Consider the following 25,683-nt stretch of genomic DNA (forward strand, 5'->3'; position numbering starts at 1 on the left):
CAGGCAGTCTGAATGGAGATATGTTGAGGGATGAGGTGATGTGTTGAAGTGAGGGGAGGTGTTAGGTAGATCCAACCTTATTAAACGTTAACAGGATTTTGGACTGTTTCTAAGTTGTTCGCGAATAAGAATTCCCCTTTAGGCACATTTTGAGGTTTGGGTATGAAGGCGTTGTGAACATTTGGACAGTTTTAAAAGTGTGGAAAGTTTGGATTTTGAAAGATGAGAGAATGCAAGGATTTCATTCCCTTAATTCTCTGAGCACATGCCAACAACTTCATCATCATCATAAATCTCTTCTAGTTGAACACTGCCGACGTGTACGTGTAACGAGATCGGCCTCTTGGCATCTAGATATATACTATCCAACAGAACTTAAACAACACCGATTCGTTCATATTTCTATAGATAATCTGTCATTGAACATTTTCAAACCTCTTTTGAGTAGCATATATTTCAAAGATTGACAATAATACTGTGAAAGAAGTGGACTTTCTTCAAGCTCTTTTTAGTTGTCTGTATTTGGCACATACAACAGTACTTGTCTTGTGTTAAATATTTGCTACAATTTTGCAGTCAGAAACATGCTCCCTTCTTTCACAACGTAGGGGGTCAACGGGTACGAACTTTTAGCTTGTACAGTTTATGACTGATTTGTGGAACATAGTAAGGTCTGTGGCTTACAATTTAGTTTTACTGGGTATCTAAATATGGGCGTTTATATGCCTTCTATTCGAAATTGGGCTTTTCATTTTGTGAACGAATAGGACGAATATTAAAGTTTCCAGATACAGCGTAAATTGTGTTATGGCGTATTGTGGTAGGGTGGGTATTGTGTTATAGAATATTTAGGCTTATTATGTTATGTGGTATCAAGATACGGGCTATGTTGTATTATAAAGTATCTAGATATAGGAATGTTGTGTTCTAAGATATCGTGACATGGGATATGTTGTGTTATAGGGTATCCCGATATTATCTATGCTGTGTTATAGGATATCCAGGTTCGGTATGTTGTGTTATAAGGTATCCAGCTATTAGGTGTGTTGTGTTACAATGTATACAGGTACGAGTATATTGTGTTATACGGTATCCAGATATTAGGTATGTTGTGTTATAGTGTATCCAAGTACAAGAATGTTCAGATACGAGTATGCTGAGTTATGGGATATCCAGATATGGTATGTTGTGTTATAAGATATCCATATGCGATATTTTGTCGTATAGGATATCCAGATATGATATGTTGTGTTATAAGATATCCATATGCGATATTTTGTAGTATAGGATATCCAGATATGATATGTTGTGTTATAAGATATCCATATGCGATATTTTGTAGTATAGGATATCCAGATATGGTATGTTGTGTTATAAGATATCCATATGCGATATGTTGTCGTATAGGATATCCAGATGTGATATGTTGTGTTATAAGATACCCATATGCGATATGTTGTCGTATAGGATATCCAGATATGATATGTTGTGTTATAAGATACCCATATGCGATATTTTGTCGTATAGGATACCCAGATATGATATGTTGTGTTATAAGATATCCATATGCTATATTTTGTAGTATAGGATATCCAGATATGGTATGTTGTGTTATAAGATGTCCATATGCGATATTTTGTCGTATAGGATATCCAGATATCATATGTTGTGTTATAAGATATCCATATGCGATATTTTGTAGTATAGGATATCCAGATATGATATCTTGTGTTATAAGATGTTCATATGCGATATTTTGTCGTATAGGATATCCAGATATGATATGTTGTGTTATAAGATATCCATATGCGATATTTTGTAGTATAGGATATCCAGATATGGTGTGTTGTGTTATAATGTTGCGTTAATGGGTGTTTTATGTTTTGTGTTCCAAATTCGACACCCAGACACGGAGTAGCTGGTATATACCTCCAATAGCCGCGGGCTGGAGGTTGTAGATGGGCGGTAAACACGCTTATCTGATGTCGTCTCAGGACTCGTGCCTCTCCACCAGCTCACACTCGCCCCTCAGGCAGGTATACACGCAGTCATTAAATAAACCAGTGGGAATACAGAGATCACTACTGCAGGCGGATGGACTAACACGACCGATCTGGACGTCTGAGACGTTTGAGACGACAGTCGTCACTAGTGCGAAATCGTTTCCAAATTTTACTAGCCATTCGAGCTAGCTACACTTGAAAGTTACCAGCCCCTCACATAATTAACAAATTTGAATTTTACAGAGTACTAGATTACAAAAGTTGATGAGAATGAGATACTGGTGGCGTGACGCAGGTGTCATCATTAAGCTGCTTATATGATGAACATTTTTGTCGGACCATAACCTGGCAGGATTTATACATTTATTATAAGTTCACTAGTCGGAGAGAAGGATATATTTACAAAAGGAGCCCGTGGAAATTTACTAGCCTGTCTTTCCAGTGACTGTGGGGATTTACTGACCCGACTGGACTTTTACTAGCCACGGTCTAGCGGCTCAGTGACTATTTCTGACACTGGTCGTCACTACATACTGACTGAACGCTGGCTTTTAGTTTCAGTATAAATCTACAAGGTTTACCATCTTACTTCTGCGCAGCGTGTAGAGGGTACGTTTACCATCTTACTTCTGCGTAGCGTGTAGAAGGTACGTTTACCATCTTACTTCTGCGTAGCGTGTAGAGGGTACGTTTACCATCTTACTTCTGCGTAGCGTGTAGAGGGTACGTCAACTTAAATCTCGGTTCTTGTGCACAGGTCTCAGTTTAAGTCTCATTCACACTTAATAGGTACACTCGCTCAAGTCTCAAGTCTCGCTAGTATGTCCACAGTTAAAAAAGAGAATAGGAACGAAACCCGTGGTACACATACTACACGGTAACAAAATGACTGAGCGAGTTTAGTCGTCTGCCGTTGTTTGATCACGCGAAGACATACGATGTTCTTTTCTTTCACTGAAAAATGTTTGACGAAAGTGTAAGCCATAGATGAGCCAATTAGTGTCTACAGTAACGGACAAAAAATGCCTATTCCGGATTTCTTCGGTCCCAAGTCCGTAATAGACAGATTCCACTGAATATTCCACACTGTCTGTATGACTGTGTAGCATGCATTTTGCGGATTACATGTATGACAATGTAACATATTAAAGACCAAGTTACATACTACATAACTCCTGGTTGCTGGGACAATGTTACATACAGCGTCAAACACGCTGATCTCTCCTAACTACGCATTATGTAGCATGTAACGCTGGCATCTAGCACCATGTAGCATAGATCGCTTCTCATCCTTGTGTCAATGAACAGCACATCATATTACACACTGGTCTTTTACAGTGTTCTCAAGTGGGAAACCATCCACACTATGCGTGATAATGGCGTGATATTAATCTGTCATGTTCTCTTTCATTTCTACCTTTTTCCTCCGCAACAATTGCTCATGAACCCCGGTGTCCGTTTGTGTTTAGATTGAACCTAGTTACTTATTGTTGTTGGCTGTAATTACAGTATCACAGTGGTGTCATGATTGGGGGAAGACAGGTGCCTGTTTATGTAACCTACTTGGGGGGTTCCTCACAAAGCATCTCTCAACTACGGGGGACACACACGGGATGGACAAAAACGACAGATCATACTCAAAGGAAACAGTAATTGTGATCATCATCCAGTTTTCCAAAGTGATCTTTTGAAGCAAATAATTTACAGCGAATCTCTTTTCACAGTGTTTAAAGTGCTCAATTGAGTTGAAGATAGCTCCATCATAATGATGATGATCATTATTACTAATGTTTTTATACCATAGATTCTCGTGAACGTAACCAACTGCTTTATGCTCTATTAAACGCCATTGCTAAGTAGGTAATTTCACAGATGAAAAGAAATTGATGTACCAAGTTCAACTGAGAGAGAAAATGAGGTATGCATAATGTTCTTGATATTTGGTAGTCGGGTAGGTTGTTGGTGTGCTTATCTTATGTAACAAAACGTTCTGTTTCAAAGAGATGTGTGGGTGGCAAATCTGATACTTAATACGGTTTGAAGAAGAGAAAATATTGTAGCAACACTGGCAGTTACTATACTGTGGCGAAGAGGAAATATCACAGTAGAAAGACGACAGTTAATACAGTTTGGGAAGAGAGGGAATATAGAGGTAGAAAATGGGAATATACGGGTAGGAAAAGAGAATATAGGGGTAGCGAGACTGACAGATAACACAGTTTTGGAGGAGAGGGGATATAGGAGAGGGTATATAGGGGTAACAAGACGACAGTTAATACAGTTTGGAAAGAGAGGGAATACAGAGGTAGAAAAAGGGAATATAGGGGTAGGAAAAGGGAATATAGGGGTAGCGAGACTGACAGATAACACAGTTTTGGAGGGGATATAGGAGAGGGTATATAGGGGTAACAAGACGACAGTTAATACAGTTTGGGAAGAGAGGGAATATAGAGGTAGAAAAAGGGAATATAGAGGTAGGAAGACTGACAGTTAACGTAGTTTTGGAGGAGAGGGAATATAGGGGTAGCAAGACTGACAGATAACACAGTTTTGGAGGAAAGGGAATATAGGGGTAGCAAGACTGACAGATGGCAGAGTTTTGGAGGAGAGAGAATATACCGGTAGCAAAAGGGCACATTGGGGTAGCAAGACTGACAGATGGCAGAGTTTTGGAGGAGAGAGAATATACGGGTAGCAAAAGGGCACATTAGGGTAGCAAGACTGACCATGGACGTAATGCGATGGAGTTAGGTTGGTCTGCAAACGGGATGGATGAGGTGGAAAGTGTGTACAAGCGAACTGTAATTGATACCAGACTGCACTGCTTCCACATGTCTCCCGTAGGTTTGCAGCAAAGCAATTCCGTCCATAGTAGGGCAATCCTGTTTTAAGTACGTTATCACTCGGGTAGAACAGTGGGCATGTTAAACCTTCTGGAGCACTCATCTGGCCCTAGTCCGACCGAACCCGTCCGTGGAGTTCCTAAACAGACTGTAAATAGGTACCACAATGTCTGTTCTCTTCTCACACAGTTCGAGCCCGATGCGAAAACTTTTCAAGAATGTACTGAGAGTGAGTTTGGTGCGTGGTGTTATTTCTGAACCACTGACCTCCCACTTTGGGTAAGATTGCCCACAAAGCATGTTGCAAAGACAGAGGAAGGAATTAAATATTTTCAACTGGCATGATTTGGAGCAGCCAATTTGACATCTGTTGCTTGGACAAGTAAAGTGAGAACATGGATGCATGCATTCCGGTTTTTTTTTAAAGAAAACAGTTTAAATTATGTTTTAGCAGTCAAAGACAAACATATAAAAGAAAACAAGGAAACACCTTTCAGCTTTGATTATTTTATTTCTTGATGAGACCAGATCATAAATAACATGTATTGATGGCCAATGTGAATTGTAATCTTACAATGTTATGCAACTAAAATGTTTAACAAAAAATGTATATATTCATATATGATGTAAAGTGGACGGCATCTATCACAGTCATACACAGAAACACATGGTTCAGACGACCTGCATCCACAGGAAACTGTCAGTGAAGGACACAAGTGGAAATATTAACATCAGTGAGGGACACAAGTGGAAATATTAACATCAAGTTTGGAAATACATGGTTATTAGTGCCAGTAATAACATTGTCTTTTGTCACAGGAACATCAATGTTGGACAAAAGTGTGAGGGTTAATTGATACCAAGTGTCAGCTGACGTCATTGGCACCTGCATCAATGTTGGTGGTGACCAGTTATGTGAATGTTAATAGCAACTACCACAATGATGGTCACTGTAACACCAGTGTCAATTGACCAGTGATGTCCATGGCTGCATCACCTACCACAATGATGGTCACTGAAACACCAGTATCAGATGACCAGTGATGTCAATGGTTGCATCAACTACCACAATGATGGTCACTGAAACCTCAGTGTCAGTTGACCAGTGATCTCAATGTCAATAGCAACTTCCACAAAGGTGGTCACTGAAACATCAGTGTCAGATGACCAGTGATGTCAGTGGTTGCATCAACTACCACAATGATGGTCACTGTAACACCAGTGTCAGTTGACCAGGGATGTCAATGGCTGCATAAACTACCACAACGATGGTCACTGTAACACCAGTGTCAGTTTACCAGTGATGTCAATGTCAATAGCAACTTCCACAATGATGGTCACTGTAACACCAGTGTCAGTTGACCAGGGATGTCAATGGTTGCATCAACTACCACAATGATGGTCACTGTAACACTGTAATACTGTCACTGTTACTTTAGAGATGTCTCACAGCAAATGCCACAATGATGGTCACAGTGATGTAGGTGTTTGTTGTTACAGCAGACCACTGGTGTAAATGGCAACAGAAGCTAAATCATCAATATCTGTGGCCTCTGCTACACCAGAGCTGTTGCTCACTGCTGCAACACATGTCAATCAATGGTCAACAACAATTTCCACTTCATAATAAGATAAAAGTCACCAGTCACAGACACCAGTGCCAACACCTGTATGTAACGGTGACGGACACGTTGAACACATAACACACATTTCATAAATATGTAAACAATTTGTGTAAATAATGTGCATCTTGAACGGCTCTTTGGAATGTTTCCCCACCTTGTTCTTCTGTCACAACCTGTGAACGTCTCCACAATGAAACAATGTCTAGCAGCATCTATTTATACTATATTCTTTACATTATCCACTGACTAGGGATATGCTATATCAATGTTCTCTAAATCATCAATAAGTTCACCTTTTACAGTAAAACATTTGATGAACTTTCCTAGACGCCAGACAAATGGCACAGTAATCCTATCTGGTTAGGAACTCTATCAATATGTTTGTGCTCATAACTTTAACTGAACTATTGAATTTCTACATCACTGATACTGTGTGGGTTTCGAACTGAACTAGCAGCTAAACCGGTTCTACACAATCCTTGTGCCTGACATGACGAATATATCATATATACTATTTAGCAATATGACCATAGCCAGATGTGTCCATGCAGTATACATCAAAAGTGGCATGTTTCAATTCTCATAAAATAAATATGTAATAATAAATAATAAGTTAGTTAGGTTTCTTCTTTGCATTGGACGGATTTTGATGTTCTGTGCTTCAGACCAATTATCCTCAAGATCACTTGGAGTGTATATGAATATCCTCCAGCCTATTCAACGGTATGTTCACGTGGTTGTAGAGTGAGTGTGTTGGGTTTAACACTGCTTCAACAGTATTGCAGCTATATCACAGTGTGTCAGCTCTGCGTGAGAGGAGGCCAGAAGTGATGCAGTTTTACATTTACCAGACAAGTAGGATGTTGACATACCTAGAAACTAACTGGGGTAAACCAGGATTAAAACCACATCTTGCATTTCTGTCTTGACAAAGGGACACAACTCTGTATGGTTACTCCTAGTACCTTAGAAAATGTTCAACAATGGTCACAGAGTGAGAGCGTTTTACACCACTTTCAGCAATATTCCAGCAATATCATGACAGGGAACACCAGAAATGGTCTCCACATATTGAAACCACTTTCAGCAATATTCCAGCAATATCATGACAGGGAACACCAGAAATGGTCTCCACATATTGAAACTATGCAGGAAATCCAACAAGAACTAGGTTCCCCCACCACGCCATGGTTGCAGAGGATTTGCAGACACAACCAGCTTGATACAAAATGAACTTATACTCATCCGTTAACTCTATTGTTTAACATTTGGCGTTTAGATGTGCACTTTTAGGGGCAGACATTACCTATGCAGATACATTCAGGCATGTATAATACAAACATACAACAAACAAACAGGGCACCTAATAAAAATACATTATATATACAGGTCTTTGTGAGCAAGTGCCACGATAAATCTCCCCTCAGCCGACTGGCATGGAGAGAGGTAATAAAACTTAAGACAATAGAATAATACTGTTCCAGATCTGTTGCTTACACCAGCAATGACAAATTGGCTTGTGGGTCCAACACATTCAACATACAGACACCAGATATGCCAACCCCAAATTGGTGCAATTAGGAATTCTAGCTCTCCAAGATAGACATAAACAGTTATTTTCCCATCAAATTAGAGATCCCTATAAACTGGTGCACTCAAGGAATGAAAGTTTTCAATACCATCACACATTGCGATCCTTATAGTTATGCAACTGAAAACTGATTTGCAGTACTCGGCAGCAGTGTTAATAAAATAAACAGTAAGTGGAATTTATTAAGCAGTCTCCTCATCTGGAGTACTTTCTTGCGTAAAGAAATTTGAGAATTTCTGTAAACAAAGTGTCATATTTATTTTTATTTAATTATCATTATTTATAGTCAAAGATCATCCCTGCCCTCTAGTAAGTAAGACTATGTATATTGTGTTATATTTTGAAAAAATCTGAATAAATTTGGCTTTGTCAAAATGATGGAATCGATTTGCATTTTTTTTAATGATTCCGATAAATTCCGATGGGTTGGCATCTCTGCAGACACGTCCAAGTCATGAAATAATTCTGGACATAAGGAATGTTCATTATGCAATCACATGTAAATGCCACACAGGAATATATATATAGCTTGAGTCAGTTAACACCTCAAATTCAACAGTCTACAAGAGACATGGCGCCACATATTAGTAACAGGAACACATGGAGTTGATAGCGACATGGCGCCTGATAGTGACATGGTGCCTTGTTCGCAACCCACATTTACAATGACTGGCAATGACGTAACTGTTGTAACTGTACCTGCTGACAGTGATTGGTGCCACCTTGTTGGTGCCACATGTAGATAAGTTATGACAGGCGACACTTACCATATCCACCAATCAGGAAGTCGCTATTGTAAAACAATGAACTATAAAAACGTCATGAAACTATACACAACTCAACCCTAGATGAATCAATGAAGAAATAAAACCAGGTACTTTATGGAATGACGCGTTAAAAAGGGTTCCCGGGCAATCTCACCAGTTTAGATCTCCACCAGGTTGACCGTGATATTGTGGTTCGGACTTCAATGTAAATGGTCATACACGACACGTCCCTTTGCCGCACCACATTATTCACAGTTACAAGTGGCACCGTGGCACCGTGGCATCACTAACGTTCAGATGGTGCTCTGCTGAATAACACTCAGTGCAACATGATACTCTTCCTATGTACAAAGGTTGCAGTCTGACTCAACGCCTTGCCTTGTGGCTCGCTCTCCCTGCCGGTTCCGTCTATGTACACAAAAGTCTCACACCCTCAGGTCTTTTTACTCTGAATGGCCGCCAACCCACTGGCGCTGATGGTTCCGAATGACTGTGTGTAGCTGCCGAAGGTAGCTTTGTGTGCTCCTGTTGATGGGTTGTTGACTGCATTACTGAACTGCTTGCGACCATACACAGGCTTGGGACGGGGGTTGGATGCTGATGATGGACGCTGTCCTGGAACCTGTATACAAGTCAGAAAGGTTAGTTTGTTGTATTATGATTATATCTATGATGGTGATCTGTAAATATTTGAATTGACCAAATAAACCAGAGACACTGTCAAACAACAAGGCTGTTTGTGGATGAGGGTATGCAGTCAACCAAGGGACAAGTTGACCAGAGGTGGTGGGTTAGCCCTTTGGTTAACGTGTTCGCTTGTCACACTGAAGACCTTGGTTCAATTCCCCAGTTGGGTACAATATGTGAAACCCATTTCTTGTGTCAACAGCCATGATATTGCTGGAATAAAGCAGGGTAAAACCAAACTCCCTCATTTAAGTTGATGACAGAAAGCTAACAGAGAGAAGAGATATGCAGTAAAATGTCACCAAGCCCACAGATGGTGACAGTAAAGGATAATTATAGTGGCAACAATCCAAGTGACTATCATGGAGCTAACATGCAAACATCACTGATACTCCAGTATATAATATCTCCATTCCATCACCCTGAAGCCATCTACTACCATAGCTTTCCCTCCATCACATTTATCTCTATCACTTGGCTCTTATCCACCATCTTGAATCGTTTTACTACTTCATGTTTTTTTTCATCAATAAAGAGGTTTTTTAATGTTTTCTTAGCAATGGTGTTAATTCTTTCCAAAATAAATCAATACAATATTGATTTATGATAATTATCTTGATTCCCTTTTCATAAAATCAGTTCATGTCTTATGACAAATGAGGTCTTAAATTTCCTTTGAAATGGTGCTAATTTATTACAAAATATTTTGAGACAATAATGCTTTAAGATTATTAATTCCCTTTTCATAAAATCACTACATTTGATTTAAAATCAAAAGACATCAAATAATTCTATAATTTCAAAAGAATGCAGGTGAGGAACGTCAAAACAACCATCCTATAAATCAATACTGTCCTGAATCAATCACCAAAAGAATCAATAACACGACATGGAGCAAAATTTACCAGAGGTGTTCTAATATTTTCGGGGTGGTTCAGTCAGTATTTGACAACATTCTGATGATAGCCACTTTCTGTTTAGAATTTGTTGTCTTGAAGAATCACATGAACATCCTTCAAAAAGCACAACGTGGTATCGCTCACTGTCACAACAGGTCTACTTGATGAATCTCAACTTTGAAGCTTTATCTTGGAAAAAGATGGTTGCAAAGTTGCTTCAGAAAGTGTACTTGTGATGTCAGATAGGAAATTTAACATGACAATCAAGTCTTTGTTGGCACCTGTTTGTGAAGAGTGTAAGATCATGAAGGTCTCCATTGGAGGACCCCCGATCATACGTTGTCCAATCAAAGATGAATTGAGTAATCTTAACCATCGTGTTGAAACATAACTTTACATCTTGCAAATGACAAGTTTCGCAGTTTTGCAATCTTTATAAAGCGAACGATGGAATTATGTAAATCATGACTGATATACCTAATTATTTACAGCTGGCAAATAATCACCATGACTTGTCACAGTGACTGACATATTTAGGTGGAAACACAACACATTTAGTACTGCCAGCCCATGTCTATGTTACATTATTGACTGTTCCAGGAGAGTCATTGTAGAAGACCAGCAGTGGGCTTCAGACATTATATACATGTAGGGAATTGAAACAAGGCATATGTGTCTGCAAGGTATTGTCAAACAGCTGTAACACTAACAGCGCATTAAACATAGGCAACAAGACTAGGAAAATATCCTACCCGTGTGAAGGACATCCCAGAGCCACTTGTGTGGTGCTGATAAAAGTATGGACGACAATGAAGGCTTATCAGGAATGAGAAAGGGTGCCACATTGCATGCTACAAGCCATGATGATGAGGTTACTATAGTCCGTTTGGCTCAAAAGCAGACCGATGAATTACAATCTACCTCGAACACTAATCAACATGAAATACTCAGTGAAATGCTGATCGTAATCAAAACATCATACCAACTCTTTTTTCGCAGAATTTTGGTGCCAAAAATAAAGAATTGTTTCACAATCTATGATTAAAATACTGAGCTCACAGTTTGTTACGACGGAGGAGTGCAGAGAAAGGGACAGCTATGTGTGCCAAACAGACTATAATAAAATTAGTGGTAAAAAGGATAAAGTAAGATAAAATGTTTTTAATTCGGTTAGTTGATGATTTGCTTTCCTCTATCTTAAATAAAAGTGCTTACCATTCGTGAGCTTGTGACTGTCAATCCCCCTCCCGCTTGTCGCTCCTCCCCACCTCGGGTTATCACAGGGTTCCTAAAGGCACCAGATATTGGACGACCTTGACCCCGAGTCACCGCTGGGGCTGATGCCTGACGGTTCTTCTGGTTTTGCTGGATTGGAGGATATGTGTCCTGTACAAAAGTTTAAAATTAACAGCATTCTTAGGCATCAACATCTTTATAATTAGCTGTTAAGGTAATTTGTCCTTGGTTATTTAACTGTGAAAATGTTGATTCTTTTTCAAGAGCCAAGATAAACCCTTATATCAAAAATTTAATGTTACACCAATACCAGTAACTAACTGAGACCTACATAAATGTGAGAGACATGAGGCTTACGTAAGTGTGTCATCTACATTCTGTGGAGTTTGGGGTTTGTTTGTTGTTTTACCCCACACTCAGCAATATTCCAGCTTTCTGGACCAGAGAACCCAGTGTTCAATAGCATGAGCATCAACCTGTGGAACTGGGATACGATGACATGTGTCAATCAAGTCATCGGGCCTCACCACCAGATCCTGTTAGTCGCGTCTTCTGACCAGCATGGGCTACTGAAGATCATTTCTAATCTGGATCTTTGTGGTTACATTCTGTTCAGAGAGAAAACTGGAGGTTCATAAACTACTGATGAAACAGACTTACATTGGAGGCAACTGAGTGTTGCTGTCCATTTAGATAGTCAAGACTGCGTTGTCTCATCAGGGCCTTTTGCTGAGCTTCATGGGATGTTGTTCGACCAAATGCAACATCTGTAAAGATAATTTTGATAAATGACATAAGTTTACAAAGAAATAAAACAATGTAAAAAATATGAAATTAATGAACTATACAGGTATTTGAATCTATAATTGTAGCACAGATGAAAGATATCCATATAAGTCCCATCCAGATCATCAGAGCGTCAGTGAAGACAATACCAGGATATATATTTACTTGTGAAGGAAGAGTGATGTCGATTGTCAACAAGGCCTCCTCTCGGTGCAGACTTCGGTGAGGGGCCTGACACGTTCTCCTTCATGGCAGGGTCTGGTTGTGGAGGGGAAAGATTGCTGCTGGAGTCCCCGGCAGCCATCAATGTCTGTTGTTGTTGCTGCAGTTGCCTTTGCTGTGCACTCCGTGACTCTTCCCTTCGGCGCCGGCGCCGCTCTGCTTTCTTCTGCATGATCATCTACATTCACCAAGGAAGTGTTTACCTCAGAATTGTGCAACATAATGGAAAAAAGAGCCTTAAAATTTGGGGGATTGGAAAACTCTAGTGTAACGCTGCGATTTCTCATTGCATGTGATTTAACACTGCTATTAACAGTATTGAAGATACATAATGACATTTCAGTTTTATGTAGCAGGCAAGCCCAAACTGATACAGATCTGAAGATGTATGCCACTTCAGTAATATATGAGTGACTGAGTTAGTGAGTTTAGTTTTACCCAACTCTCAGCAATGTTCCAGTTATATAGCAGCTGTCTGTAAATAATCGAGTCTGCACCAGACAAGCTGTTGATCAAACTTGTGTCAACCAAGTCAGTGAGCCTGCCTACCAGATAATGTTGGGTTACTGAAGGCTGAGCCCGGACCCTTACGGTTAGTAAGGCATTGATTGAATGTCTTCCTTAGACCTAGTCAGACTCAAAACATTGCTCACTGTTCAGTTGTTAGCCCTCTGAAGATTTCAGAAACAGACGTCAATGCTGCAGCTACATCATGGAATCTTGTAAATAATCAAGCGTTGGCGTCACACAATAGTGGCTTATAATGACTAATATTCCATGCTGATGGGGTATAGAAAGTCTAAGAATGCTAACATACTGGTCAGTCCAAGGGTCCAGTCTTTACATCTTACCTCATACAACATGCTCCGATATTCATCCACGGAGCGCTGGACGTCGTCACTGAGCGGAGGCACCACATCATAACTAAGCGACAGCTCTTCTGACGGGTTGTGGAATCTAGGGAAGAAAGTAAACATTTAAGGGACAGTTTGTGACAGTTAAAAACATTTAAACTTCGTTCAGTTTTCACTTAGCAAGACTTATCAAACTGAACAATACCTTTCTACGTAAGGGTGCCTCACTGCCTCATCAGCTGTGATACGTTTGTCAGGGTTAAAGTGCAGGAGGCGGCGCACAAGGTCTATGGCCTCTGGGGGACTTTCTGGCAACATGTCCTCCAGTCGTCGCTTTGGTCTGCAACGATGGCAAAATTGAAACAGTTAATTGCAGAATAGAGAACTGTAGATCTACTCTACATCTGTAGGATACATGAAGGCAAAATCTGACAATGCGTTGTCAAGTTTAATCTTGTGATCGATTGATGGTCCAAAAAGGGACATAACTCTGCAGAACAAATTACAGATCACAGCTGGCACTCCTGTTAGGAATTGCTCAATGCTTTGGTATAGTTTGTCTCAATTTACATATCTTTGGTTTGACTGCCCCAAATGAGGATAACCTCAGTTAGAAAATCGAAACAGATGGTTTAATGACAGAAAGTTGTTGTTGATCTGAGATACCGGGTTAAACCAGAACTAGGTGTAGTCTCACCTCATAGCAGCTTTCTCCAACACAGATGACCCGTATGCTGACTTGATGCTCTCGATGTCTGTAAGAGTACAACAAGAGAAGCATTACAACACTAGAAGGTGTACCTCACATGATTGACATACTTCTCCCTCATCACTATCAGTGTCGCACACTTACATGCATCAAGAAAACAACTGGCCACTTCAGCTGAAAAACAGACCTCTGAGGTGAATCACAGCTAATGTAGGCTGTGTGCAGTTAGTAGCCATAAAAGCTTGTCATGCGTCATATAATTCAATGAGACTATCAGATTCTCTGCAGTTCACAGTCAATGCTAATCATTGATGATTCCGCAGAAGTACCCTTGTGTTTTTATTTAGTCAACCTTTTACAACTATATTTTCAAAATTTTGTATACAAATGTCTTTTGAATAAGTGTAACTATGTAATTCAGGCTTACTTCTGTACAGACACTAGTTCTAAAGTCCAAAGTGAAAACTCACTTCCTAATTGCTTGTGTCAGTAAGTGCCAAATTAGTGTCACTATTTTGGCTCCAATCTCTTAGACAGCTTTACAGGTATGTTTCAGTAGACAAATCTCATCACTTTCTGGAACCATATACTACAGAGAACTCCAGTGTGAATGTATGAAATGGGGCTTCTCATAACCATTCGGGCCACATGCTTCAACAATTACAAGCTTGTGGTTGCACATAATTTGCACATTGATGGTTTATCTGTGTTTTTCTAGATACATATTTGTGGATGACTGACAACACAACTTGGTGATGACTTACCTCCCCTGGAAGGTGTAGGAATTGAGGCCATGATCCTTTCGATCTGGTTGATGGTGGATGACCCTGGAAACAAAGGCTTGTTCATCAACATCTCCCCTAGGATACAGCCAAGACTCCACATGTCCACACCCTTGGTGTATCTGAAACATAAAGGTGACATACAAATGACACTGGGATCACACAGGAAACATATTGGGGGCATACAGGATACATACAAGGAAACAAAAAAATTGTGAAAAGGATAACAGGTAACATCATGGATATACCAGGTCATAAATATCCCCCTGGCCCCCAAGTCCAACTTTTTCGCTTTAGACTAAGTCCAAATCATTTTCATGGAAATCATTTAAAATATAAATGCCAAAAATCTGAAAACAGCAAAAGACACCACTTTGGGATCTGCCTCCTATATCTGCCAAGTTTTCCTGAAAGATATTGAACCTTTTCCGAACTGTGCTCCAGAAACGAAACCCACCCACCCTTTTTGAGACTAAGTCCAAATTGTTTCCACAGAAACCAAGAAAAATATAACTGACAAAAATCTGCAAATAGCAAAGGCACCATTTTAGGTTCTGTTTAATACTTAAACCAATTTATGAATTTATGTTGAAAACAAAATGATTACTGACAGGTGGATGAGGAGTTGCTGGGGGATAAAAAGATCTTCAAGGGTCTTACAATTACAATACTGGGACCATACGGTGAAATACAGTCTTACACTAGATATATGGATCATACAGTACATGTACAAAGGCCATAGAGGATACATACAGTAGTGAAACACATAGGTTATACAGGAATTATACTCATAATATTTGGGTAATACAGGAGACATACAGGAGACAAGGTGCAGTAGCTACAAATATGGACAATCTACGTGCACATCGCACGTACAAACGTACATGTTGTGGTACCATGTGATAAAACAGTTGGTTTACCTGTGTGATGCAAGCAGAATTTCAGGAGCTCTGTACCAGCGTGTAGCCACATACTCTGTCAGATTGGGGTCACCTGTTTCGTCCATACCGATCTGTGTGAGTGACCGTGCGAGACCAAAGTCACATAGTTTGACCACACATTCACTGTCCAGCAGGATGTTGGACGGCTGCAGGAAAGAGAACAGAATAGTCTTATTGTACTATGTCATGCTGCGGAGATATGATACAGTATGGTACACAGAATCATGAGAATTATAACACTTAGTTATGATACGACAATGTAATAATATGCAGAACAGCACATCAAAGGCTTTGAAAGAAAAAACTCATGATATTGTAACCCAATTGCGTAGATCGATGCCCATGCTGTTGATCACTTGATAGTCTGGTCAAGACTCAATAATGTAGAGACTGATGCCATATAGCTGGAATATTACTGTGTGTGGCGTAAAACTAAACTCATTCAGAGGACCCTTTTGGGATTTTTCATTTTTTGAGGGAGAGAGGATCCTTCTTGCTTAGATTTGAAAGTTGCTATCTTCTAACCCAAAATGTGGCCATAACTTACATTTTCTTCTCAGAGTCAAAATTATATCAGACACATCTAGTGCACACTGATAATCTTGTGTAATTGAGGCATGAAAAGCTGGCATGGACAATGACCCATTCCCCTGGGATTCAAATACTAGTTCTGGGCAGTTCTTGACTATGTTACAGACTGGGTCTGAGTGACCAGTGAACTGCTGTTACCTTCTGATCTCGATGGATCACATTGCCAGAGTGAAGGTATTTGGTGGATTTGAACAGCTGGTACATGATGTATCGCTTGTGTACATCCTTCAGAATGTTGCCTCTCTTGATCACATTGTGCAGGTCAGTTTCTGGAAAAAAACATAACCAAATACGTGAAAATGTTCTAGTTGATAGATGTTGGATGCAAGTTACAACGAAATACTTTAACCGCGTACTTTTGGTGATAAACAATGTTTAATACCTTTGGAATGAAGTTATATATGGTGGTTGCGCAATTTGGAACCAGAACTTGTTCTTGAAAAGGAAATCTGGTACTGGAAGTAAGCTGGGTCTTGTCTTGCATATCCACAAGATGGTGAGCGAAAAGCGAGATGCAAATCAGCTTAGTACTAGAAGTGCCTCGCAAGACCCTATAGACCCTACAGACCCTATACTTTAACATGCTCTGCTTGGGGCATAGTCACTAGAGACATCCAAACTCTCTGAGATGTACTGTTTAGTGCAAGTGGCTGTACATGTCACATGACCACATGAAAGTTACTTCAATGAAATGGCGAACTCACCCATGAACTCAAAGACAAGATAGATATCTTTGTCATTTTCTGCCTTGATGACGTTATGTAGCTTAATGATGTTAGGATGGTCCCCGAACTCCTGGAGGAACATGATCTCTCGGAACGTCCTCTGTAAAGCATGGCAGACTATTTCATGACAAACACAATCTTACAGTTCCGCTGTTAGTGTTACGTAAGTAGAGTACCTACTATGTTTATAACAAACATACTTAAAACAAACAAACAGATATTTTTTTAACCACTTGCTGTTTATTATATTCAAAATGTGTAGAACCAACCACACGAAACATGTCTAAAACAAACTAAACTTAGTGGTTCACTGTACATCAACACAGTCAAGGTCAAGTGAAATAGGGTTTCACGTCATACATGATGATATGCATACATGTGTAACCATGGTAACTGTATACGTGTGGCTACTTGTACTAGCCCAGACTTAAGCTGGCTTTAGGGACAGTTCACAATTTATGGCATGGCATGCACAAAATCATTGACCTCCCTGTCACTTCCCATACTTTTTATGCATATTTTAAGAACATATTTATGCACAAAATATCCCCTCTCCTACCTCCCTGAACAAAATGGGTGACCTCTCTCTCAAAATCATCATCAACCCTCTAGCAATAAATTATGAATGGTCCCTTACATTTAAAGGGCTAGCTCAATGAAATACCATGCTGCAGTTAAGCATGATCTTTGAATACCTCATTCAGACATATTATACTGACTCCTAGATGACCAGTCCTTGTTGTACCCATTTATGCCAGGCGCCAGGCAGAGGTCAACAAGCACCATTTCTTAACATCTTTTGGTATGATGCAGTAGGGGATCAAACTCATGACCTTCAAGTCTCCAACATAGTGAAACAGACTGAAGTGTAATTTATGACACTTTATGCTAGCGTTGTTTAACACTATGCATCATTTCCTTTGTATCATGGCAACCTGTTGATAATCCAGGAACAGATAGCAGAGGCCATGAGGGTGAGATTCTATTTCTCACCAGAGATCATTCTTCATTAGTTTTCAATGAAAAATGTACATCTCTGAATGTGGTACTGCTATTAGATTTGCAGTGCAGTGATGTCATAACAATGTGATGTCATCAAGTTTATTACATCATAGCACTGTGATGTCATCATGTTCATTGATCATGTCAAATTCAAAGCATTGTGATCTCATGTCAAAATCTACTGCCAAAACAATCTCCTAGGAGACATTGTTTGATCTCACACAAGCAAAACCTCCAGGGGAACACAATTTTGGATGATGAATATATGTATCAAATCAAAGGTATCTACAACAGCGATACACACATGTATCATCATACTGATATTTACTCCAATGATATAACTTTTATATTTATCCACATGGTACACACATGGTACATATATCAGCAAAATGATACAGACTAATAGTAATACATTGCGTACCTGGGCATCTGTCTGGTTCCTGAAAGCATCGAAAATCTTCTTGACTGCCACCACCTCCCCGGTGCGACGATCAATTGCCTTCCATACGATGCCATATGCCTGCAATGACAAAGAACAAATGTGAATATTATGTTTTAAACATGGAACTTGAAGCATAAATATCATGAAGATGAACCCCACTCGCACTGAATTTTGCCTGTGATTTAATCAATTAGGACACTACACACACTGGCATTGCTATACAACACAGACAGAAATTGTGCAAATGTAACAAATCTTTCTCATGCTCATTTAAATTTAATCAAATAGGACCATATACACATTGCCTTTTGTGACCAAGAATCTTTGCTTAACAAATCTACATCACACGTCCATGATTTTAAGCCAGATTTTATAATTGAAATATCCCAGCTGAATGATCAACAACAAAGCAGAATATAAAAGACATTCATTTTCTTTTGAAAAGTTATCTGAAACATGTCACTAGATATCCAAAGTTAGATAAGCTTGTTACGTCAGCAACCTACTGTAACCTTGTTATCTTGCACTAAGAGTGCAGTGTTACACTTTGCACTTTCTATGCACATTTGCTTGTTATCATGAGAAGACTGCACTTTGAGAAATGACCATTTTAAGTTTCATAATACTTCTTCCTTTTGAGGTAGCAAACCATTCAAATGATTTAACAATTTTTTCTAAAAACAATTGCCAAATTGGAGTGAGTGAGTGAGTTTTGTTTTACACCAGACCCCGCAATATTCCAGCTATATGGTGGTGGTCTGTGAATAATGGACCAGACAATCAAGTGATCAATAGCATAAGCATCGATCTGCACAATTGGGAACAGATGACATGTGGGAACCAAGTTAGTGAGTGTGACCACCATTTAGCATTAGTTGTCTCTTACAACAAGCATAGTCGCCTTTTATGGCAAGCATGGGTGGATGAAGGCCTATTCTACCCCGTACCTTCACAGGTCTGCCAAAATGGAAATACCGTTGGTAAAATATAATTCTTATCATTACCTATTTGACTGTCAACTATATACTCAACAGAGATCTACCATGATGGCTAATTTATGCCGTGTTACCAATGTTACCATAAACTCTAAGTTACTGCTACGTTGCAATGCATATCTGACTGATCATGCCAATCAAAACATATTAAAAATTGTTCACACATATATTTGTCAATCAAAAAGATTTTCTTAATCATTGCAATTGCACCAATCTTTCTCATCTTTCTATTCTTGTCTGTCCATCTTGGATAATGAATGTAAATAATATTATGTAAATACTATGGAGAAGGTGTTCTAAGTTGTATAACTTGTACCCAATCCTTTTCTCACGAATAAAATATGTTTAAAATACACAGCGGCAGAACTATGAACACAAAAGTACCCTTTACTCAAAGTACATGTATGTTAACAAGGTTAAAGAAGATACATTTTTTATCATACAGCTATTTTTCATCCCTCACAGTATATCATATTCACTTTTAATGTATTCTACCACCTCTTTGTTGACATCACCGATCACACATTTAGCTGGTTAAGACTGGGCTTAGCACAAATATTGATCATATATCAGTTACTCTAAATGTTTTGAGTCAACCAAGTTTATAGGACCTATATTGTGTAATAAACAGAGTACCATATGACCTGTGTAACACCAATTTTATTTAACAACAACCAAATAGATATAACAAACTGTTTTCCCTGACCACTTGCAGTTTGTTATATTAAAAAAATGTAGAACCAACCACATGAAATATGTCTAAAACAAACTAAAATTAGCTGTTCACTGTATATCAACACAGTCAAGGTGAAGTGAAATGGGTCTAATTTCATACCTAATAATAATATTTTGCTGTCATACATGTGCATACATGTGATTTGGTATCAAATAAGCAAAAGAGAGTTTGACACTAAACCTTTCACAATTTCATAAAAATGGAATTTCACAGAAGCGAATTTAGTTTTCTGTTTATTACTCTAGAAACATGTATTGATAGAACAGCCTGCAGTGTGATCACTCTCATATCAATTTTCGGTGAGTCAAGCTAGGTCTAACAGCATTGTGAAAGAGGCATTAACATTATGCTGTAATATGTCTAGAGGTATTACACTACTGTAATATTGCATTTGCAGCAAAAATATTACACTGCAGTGTCTTCCATTGGTGAGTAACAAGTACGAATACCAGTTATTTATATAAATGATATCTTTGTTCCCCTTTTTCACTGGTGGGTTTAACTGAAGTACAAAACAGTCCACTAAACAAATCCCAGAGCTCTTGGACAATCATGATAACACTGTAACACGGGCTATGCAAATGGTTAAATAAACATAAAGCCATCTGTACATGCTATCAACATGATTACATCTAAAATCTTTAAGTTCAACAACAGATTGCTGTCACACTGAGTGTCAGTGATCAATGATAGTACATTGTATTCCCTGGTTACAAAACAGTGGAGGTCCATAATCAAGGTTTGGTCAAATAGTCATAATTGAACACAAACAATTTTGGAATACTTAATCATGTTAATTGCTTTAACAATATTTTTACAAGGTTGATTTTGTCTGTTAAATTCCATGAGCAATACCAGCTTGCTCCAAATCGGGACTCAATTTGTCTTCAAGACTCTGACAACTTTAGGTTCCTATGATACTAGTCATCCTTAATGCATTTTGTGCAATTTTGCAAATAACTCGTGGGAACTTGTGTTTTTATCTTTATTTTTTATGCATTAACAAACATAACAGGAAAAGCTGATAAATGATGCTAACCAATTATTTTTGATGACTGATTGGTTGTAATGAAATGATCATCAATCATGAGATTTCCCAACACTATTAAAAAATGTAAACAATTTCTTCGTAGAACTAAGTCTAATCTAAATAAATATTGGTCAGCTGTAAGAGTGGATGTTGCTTTACACTGCAGACAATGTTATAGCATCGCAATTAATTATTAATCACATATGCGCCCCATACCAGAGGCTTGCAGCGATATTCCATCCCCTGACAACATGAAGTATTGACTGGGCATGATACTATTAACATATTATTAATATTATATAAGATCACCATCCTTGTCCACTTCACAGGATTCAATGTCCCCATGACAAGACATCCATGGAGTTTGTTCTACTCCTCTTTTGTTTCAATGTCAATTAATGTCTTGCTGCGCAACATTCACCCTTCAAATAACTTGTATCAAGCAACAGTTAATCTATGCAGATGCTATGTTCCACTGCGTTTTGACACACAGTATATAAATGCAATAAACAAGAGGTGTATACATCAAGTTCATTTTTGACAATATAAAAAAAGACAGTGCCAAAATAACTATATGTATGACAGGATAATGGGCATCATTTGATAGACACCTAATAATAAAAACAACAACAATTTCATTACATATAAAGTCACTTTTTATAGCAATATGGCTGCGACATACTGCTGTACAATTTTATCTCATTCAATTTGATAAAGGCTTGATTTCCTACAGCAAAATATTTTTCACTTGTGTAAAAAAAATATGAAGCATGCATCACTTTCACAAATTATCATTTGTTCATTTACTTATATTACACTTCTATGTGAACTTATTATTTAACTTATTATTATATCCTGGTGTTATGCATTAACGATGAAAAGCAAAAACATAATTTCTACCTTTAATATCATTCAAAGTTTTTATTTTACTAACCTTGAGTCATAAAGGATAAATTCATCTATTTCACATAAAAATATCAAATGTTTCCTTAAAATACAGCTTTGATTACATTATATTGGCAAACTCGCCAGATCCTAGTATTTTGTATTAGTTTTCTTACAATGAGACATATTTTTCCCTTTCTTACGATGAGACATATTTTTCCCTTCGCACTGAGAGTGTTTTTATCACATATCTCCCTATTTATATACTGCCCGTCTACCTCAGTTGCTGAATTTCACTTGCTGTTTTTTGCTATACAAGCAACTGACTTTGCATCTGCAGAGGTATTAACAATCTTGGGTAAATAATATTGTAGTCTGTTAGCTTTTCATATAACTTAACTTGTGGGTTTCAATTGTCAATAAAACTTCTTCTAACGACAGCAAATGTGCATCCACCCTGTTAATAAAGCTGTTTGTGCACTCCAATAGCCCCTGATATATCGCAAACAAAGTAATTGTTGAAATCACCAGAATGTCTAATTCATTTTGATTTAAAATTCAGCTTGCTTTGGGATATGAAACTTATTAAGAAACTTATTTTTATTCAGCAGCTATGATGTTAAGGACTTATTTTACTATACAGTTACAAGTAGATGCAGATAGCCACTACTCTTCCAAGTGTTTGTCTTATTGTTAATACCAAACTTCCAGTTAATTACATAAGCCCTTGAAGTATATTAACGAGCATAGAATGAGTTGGAAAATGGTCAGATCACAAAACGCATATGGCCACTGATAGATATACTGACAATGCATTGGACGCTTGTCTTCACTTTTACCCATTCATGTCTGATACACTCATGATTTGACAACTAATGGAAGGATATCGAAGTCTGTACAACATTGTCATTTGAGTGACCATCGATCTCATGGGCCTTGCCGTCTCACGATTGGATAGCTCAACTTGGGTCAATCCCAATTCCGGCAGACATGTTTCAAGTTTATTTCGACACGAAGAACAAACGAAACAAGATAATGACTATAAAAACGTTGCATTTGTCATGATGTCAAGACTTTGTGTCTGATCAATGTCAGGGGTTTCGAGCTGAGGTATCCATCGAAAGATCAACAAGTACGAACACATCGCTTCTCTTCAAACAAAACACACAGAAAATCAGACATAGCACATCATTTATCAATAATAAAAATTAAAAGCACCATTCGGTTACATACCCCCTTTCCAAGCCTCTTCTTTATTTCATACTTCTTTGTGATGTGAGGCTCTATTTCAGAATTCATATTTCCGAATATTCCAAGTCGAAGCGTCAACAGTCATGGATGCCGGAAGTCGCCATGATACAAATTACCTTTGGCGGTGAAGGAACAACAAATAGTCCCCTAAGAACATTGAGTTACTGCACCAAAAATGAACAAATCACCACTGTCCCTTTAGAAATGATAAATTATATACAGTCTTAGCTCGAATATAATGTTACAGAGGGTACCTTTGTCTTACGGTAGATGTGCAATTTCCCAGGCGACATAATACTGCGTGAAGTAAATAGGTCTAGCACACAATTTGTTTCGTCATCAAAATATGTGCATTTATGTGCATTACCATAGCGACGACCTTTCGATCGACCTCAAAACAGTCGCGGAGAGGCGTGGATCTTGGAGTGGCAGACGCACGTTTGATTAATATTGATGGAGAACATCTGGGGCAGATAAGATTGTAAATATTTGATCGGCACTCCAATTTGTATCTTGACGCGGAATACGATTGATATTATTCTTAGTACGTTAATTTGACGTAGGCTGAACAGAAATATATTTCACGTTATGGCATTGAGCAGTACGCTGCAGTCAGTATGTGAAATCAGTGCCTGAGATGCTATATATTCACTTTCATAGTTAACTTTAAGACTGTATCATTTACATTTCGAGACTACATTCTGACATATACAACAGAAAAATGTAACTCACTGACTTTCGGATTCCTAACATGTTTGTAATTCGTTGCCATAAACTAAATGAACGTAAAACACACAATAAAATAAAATATGTCGATTATCCCAGGTTAACAACTAAAGTATTTCTCATTTTCTCGTTTTGTAAACTACACGAGTGAAAGTTTCAGTTATTATGTACTGGTTGTACATATTTACTTTAACATATCTACATGCAAATGTTGACCAATGTAGAAATTATACTGTGCAAATGCATCTTTGTTCTGTAAGTGCATATACATGCATATAAGATGAGCATGCGTTTAAACTTGATCACGTTATATATTTGGACACAATTAAATTCCAAGCGTTGATGAAATATAAATAACTGAACCGTTAACGCTGATTTGTCAAAAGCGAATCTATCTTACTTCTCGGTATTGTAGTAATAAACTGTAAATTTCTCTGAAACGTTCTTGCCCCTTTCTTTAATATTTCACATAATCTTAGTAAGAAAACATTGTTCCCATACCTTACCGAAATCAAGCTAGGTGCAGGTGGCTTGGTAAAAGCAAAATCGTCCGACCGAATGAGTGACTTAGTGAGTGGTTGTGTGAATGGGTTAGTTTTCATTGTAACCCTGCTTTAAAACGATGTAAACCGTGCCACGCCCTGGGATGTTTCAGCTTGACGGTGAGCGCACGTGTAGTACGTCAGTGTTTGCCTCAGGCATTCCTAGAAGGCTGCTACGCCATGTACCTTCTTTTGGCCCCTTGTCCCCCTTTTTAGTACAATAATTGATATTCCTTTTTATTTTCTATTACATGTTGAAGTTAAGTGAAATGAGATTGAGTGTTAGAAAGTAAAGGAATTATGTGAGTTTTTTTTCGAATTTCAGTTATGTTAAGAAAATTAGTCCTTTTTCCCCTCTTGCCTGTTCAACAATTATATACACCTGCTAGAAGCAACCGATTTCGTTTGCTCTTGTAGGTGTGTGTGTTTTGATATAACCATGTGCTGTCAGTGTTTTGACAGTGTGATAGTACCTTGCACTGGTTGCGGGAATGCCTCTACTCTCTGAGTTTCAAGTTAATGTCAGTAACTTACACGAACTGCCGGCAAGTTCGTCTTCTTTTCATTGACCCTTTAAGAATCATATTCATGGAAAACATAACATGGTACTTGCTTACGTCATTGCAAGCCCCTTTCGAAATTCTGTTGCCCTGTCCATTTTGGATCCTGGGGGATACAAGTACTATATGTATTTATCAATTCTAGGAAACCACGACCATAAACAATGTTTAGGTCCGCGGTTTGCAACCAGCAAGGCGCTACAGACCTAGAGAATCTGACACACAAACCCACGATCTTAGGGTTCTTGCACAC

The 25,683-nt window shown here is 38.5% G+C and overlaps 1 protein-coding gene across 1 annotated transcript; it reads right to left on the reverse strand.

Moving 5' to 3' along the window:
* Nucleotides 1-5,337: 5,337 nt before the first annotated feature.
* On the reverse strand, nt 5,338-23,709 carry LOC137291462 (extracellular signal-regulated kinase 2-like). Its single transcript, XM_067822813.1, has 13 exons — nt 23,585-23,709; nt 18,685-18,783; nt 17,241-17,361; nt 16,675-16,805; nt 15,925-16,091; nt 14,987-15,126; nt 14,211-14,268; nt 13,719-13,853; nt 13,511-13,616; nt 12,603-12,837; nt 12,312-12,418; nt 11,631-11,801; nt 5,338-9,451 (listed from the first exon to the last, which is right to left on the reverse strand). Exons 1-13 carry the CDS (start codon nt 23,648-23,650, stop codon nt 9,263-9,265), a joined length of 1,725 nt encoding a protein of 574 aa, XP_067678914.1. The 5' UTR covers nt 23,651-23,709; the 3' UTR covers nt 5,338-9,262.
* Nucleotides 23,710-25,683: the final 1,974 nt, after the last annotated feature.

The sequence above is a fragment of the Haliotis asinina genome, chromosome 7 (assembly GCF_037392515.1).
Source record: "Haliotis asinina isolate JCU_RB_2024 chromosome 7, JCU_Hal_asi_v2, whole genome shotgun sequence".
In the NCBI taxonomy this organism is placed as follows: Eukaryota; Metazoa; Mollusca; class Gastropoda; order Lepetellida; family Haliotidae; genus Haliotis; species Haliotis asinina.

Bases quoted from the DNA above. Each gene is read 5' to 3' on its own strand.
- LOC137291462 (XM_067822813.1), bottom strand. From the start codon at position 23,650: ATGAATTCTGAAATAGAGCCTCACATCACAAAGAAGTATGAAATAAAG. The intron at 17,362-18,684 runs GTACGCAATGTA...CATGCTTTACAG, and splicing joins GGAACCAGACAGATGCCCAG to AGGACGTTCCGAGAGATCAT. The intron at 14,269-14,986 runs GTAAGTCATCAC...GTACTCTTACAG, and splicing joins TCCTACACCTTCCAGGGGAG to ACATCGAGAGCATCAAGTCA.